The 3,386-nt window shown below is 36.1% G+C and overlaps 1 protein-coding gene across 1 annotated transcript; it reads right to left on the reverse strand.

Annotated features, from left to right (window-relative positions):
• Positions 1–616: 616 nt before the first annotated feature.
• Positions 617–2,814, reverse strand: LOC131999321 (olfactory receptor 11H6-like). Its single transcript, XM_059372099.1, has 2 exons — positions 2,766–2,814; positions 617–1,575 (listed from the first exon to the last, which is right to left on the reverse strand). Exons 1-2 carry the CDS (start codon positions 2,812–2,814, stop codon positions 617–619), a joined length of 1,008 nt encoding a protein of 335 aa, XP_059228082.1.
• Positions 2,815–3,386: the final 572 nt, after the last annotated feature.

Below are 3,386 nucleotides of genomic sequence, written 5' to 3' on the forward strand. Positions count from 1 at the left end.
GAATCATGTTTTTTAATAATGACACAGGGATTCAAATCAAATGTTGCTTTGTAAATTTAGCATATGATACTTTTAACTCATTGGAAAAATACTTCAAATAAATATAAAATACATTACAGATTGATATTTGTGTATACATCTATAATATTGACAGCAAAATTTTAACTAGTATTAAACCTAAATGTGAGAAAGATCATTTTTTTCATCATTTGAAAATTTTAAGTTCAATGTAAATTTTTCTCTAATAGTAACAAAATGGATGGCCAGTTAACTTAATAACTTTTTTTAAGATTTTATTTATTTGACAGACACAGATCACAAGTAGGCAGAGAGAGAGAGAGAGGAGGAAGCAGGCTCCCTGTGGAGCAGAGAGCCCAATGTGGGGCTCAATCCCAGGACCCTGGGACCATGACCTGACCCAAAGGCAGAGGCTTAACCCACTGAGCCAACCAGGCACCCCTAACTTAATAGTTTTAATTATCTTTGAATATGTTCCTCTTCTCCCCAAAAGACATTTTCATAATTTAATACAACTCAATATCAACTTTTTAATTACATCTTTCCAATATAGTATTTCAGTTGTAAACAAACTTCTTCAAAGATTTCTTCCATGCCTCTAACTAAATCTCACAATTTTAAATAACTTTCTCAGAGCTGCCTTCATCTCTTTATTTCGAAGACTATAGATCAAAGGGTTGAAAAGTGGAGTTAACACAGAATAAAACAAAGTCACATATTTCTGCATTCCAGTTGGATTGCCTGATGTTGGGCTTACATATACAACCATGATAGAGCCATAGAATAGGGACACTATGGCCAGATGGGAGCCACACGTGGAGAAGGCCTTGTGCCGCCCTTCTCCTGAGGGGACTCTCAGCACAGCTCTGATCACCAAGGTATAGGAGTTGGTAATGAAGAATAAGGTAGAGAAAATGAGGACTGAGTTATAGATGGCACAGATGATCTCAGTTGCTGGAGCTGGCACACAGGACAGCTTTATAAGAGGTCCTGGGTCACAAAGGAAGTGATCAATCTTATTGGAACAACAAAATGGGAGTTGAGAGATGAGGTATATAGGCAAGAGGAAGTATAGGAAACCACACACCCAGCACCCAGCTCCTATTCTGATGCAGCGCTGAACAGTCATGACAGTGGGGTAGTGCAGGGGCCTGCAGATAGCAAGGTACCTGTCAAAGGCCATGGCAGACAAGAAGAAAGTCTCAGTGGTACCCATGGAGAAGAAGAAGTAGAACTGGAGGAAGCAGCCATAGAAAGAGATGGTGCTGGTCTCAGAAAGCAAGTTGGCCAGCATATTAGGTACAGTGGAGGTGATAAACCAGATCTCCAGGAAGGAAAAATTAGCTAGCAGAATATACATTGGAGTTTGCAGTCGACGGTCCCACCTCACAGCACATATAATGCACAGATTTCCAGTTACAGTCAGAATATAAGTCCCAGAGAAGACTGAAAAGAGGATAACCTGAATTTCCCAGGTATAAGGGAAACCCAAGAAAATGAATATACTCACAGAGTTAGAGCAATTATTTATATTGGAAAATGCATTTGTTTTTAAAGCTGAAAAAAAAAAAAACAGATTTCCATATTACAAGTAGCCTTAAAATATTACTCATTAGGGCAGATCCCTTGCATACAGTTAAATCATTCTGTGTATCAGGAAATAACAAAGTACCGTAATCCATGCAGTGGTATTCCCATGACTGTCATATATTCATAATTCTGTTCTGAATACAGTGAATAAAAATGAAAATTCTTTTGTCATCCTAAGGTTTTCATTCAAAGTTACTTGGTATTGACAATAGTCAAGCGTGCCCCAGGACCTACAACTATTAGGTTAAGCAGTGAAAGAAGAAGTAATGAATAAACAGAAATAAAAAATTGTAGCCTACAAAGATACTTATAATATTAATACTTAATATTCTTTGATCAATTTGTGAGAGAAATATGTTGAGCTGATTTGAGGACAATATTGATTTAAATGTTTGTAATGTATCTGATTTTAATTTTATTGTGTTAAATTATGTGAAATATTCCTATATTCATTTAGAATATTAAAATAAAATCTATTAAAATAAAAATCTATTAGAAGTTTTCCCATTTTGATCCCTCTCTTCAGTAAAAATACACTCAAAAAGAGTTACTGGCAATCTGCCTTATATTGCAAAGAAGCATAAGGAACCAAGTTCTACAATATTGTGTTCATATCAAATATTGCTGTAAAAATTACAATCAATTCTTAATCTATGTCAAGATTTTCACTAAGATCACCATTGATATGAAATACTTGTGCAGACATTGAAGTCCATAGATATCATTTATAAAGACACGTTGAGGTTGGCTGTGCTCACAAAGGCTATTCCTCAAATCTCGCAATCTCAAGCAGGAATAAAATTACCTTTTCTTATATCCCCTAAAAGCAACTGAAAGTAACATGATAGGCAGTCTATCACTTGAAGCTTCGCTGAAAGAAGGTGTATTCACATTCACTTACTGGAACTTTCCCTGTCCCAGTGCCCCAACTCCTACATAGAGCAATACAAATGGGGAATTGAAAAACTACTTTAAAAGTTATAATACATTTTTGAAGTAACATTTGTATATAAATTCTCAGGGGAAAACCTGGCCTTGATTCTAGAGAAGGAATTCTTTCATAATTCATACATTAAGTGGTATTTAAAATAATATAAAACCAGGAGGGTTGGAAGGAGGACATAAAGGAGCTTGAAGTCATGTGAGCTTTACCTTACCTGCAGATACAAGATGGGTATCATAAAAACCTGTATGGTTGAACACCATCTTCTATATCAGAGTGAAAACTCTAATCTCAGATCTCAGAAAAAGAACAAATATAATAGTGTTCCATACATTACTGTGGAGACTCATAGAACTGCGGATGCTTTTAGGAGAAGAACATTACAATATCAGTCATGGACCTCTTCAGGCTTGCCCTCTTACACTTCTCTTGCTTACATAAACTGACAAAGCAACAGGAAAATTGACACTTGAAAGAGAATCACAGTCTCATGATCTATACAGAACCCACTGAACAATTGAAATAGGAAGCCCTTTTACTTTCTGTGAAGATCATCTTTGGGGAGTGGCTCTCTAGAGGGAATTTATAACACAATGGCCCCACTGAACCTGGTTTCCTATTCTGCTCCTTACTCAGCATGCTGAAATTTGTTTCAAATTCAAACACATTTCCTACTTAAAAGTCAAGGTTTTTTATTTGGAATAACAGGATAAATACAAACACATAAAGTGATTTATGCAGGTATAAGCTTCTTGGTTAACTGTGATCAGCAGTGACCTCCGCTCTGATAATAAAGGAGAAGTTGTGGTTCTGGCAACCTCATTCCAAGCTTAGA

The sequence above is a fragment of the Mustela nigripes genome, chromosome 13, assembly GCF_022355385.1.
Source record: "Mustela nigripes isolate SB6536 chromosome 13, MUSNIG.SB6536, whole genome shotgun sequence".
In the NCBI taxonomy this organism is placed as follows: domain Eukaryota; kingdom Metazoa; phylum Chordata; class Mammalia; order Carnivora; family Mustelidae; genus Mustela; species Mustela nigripes.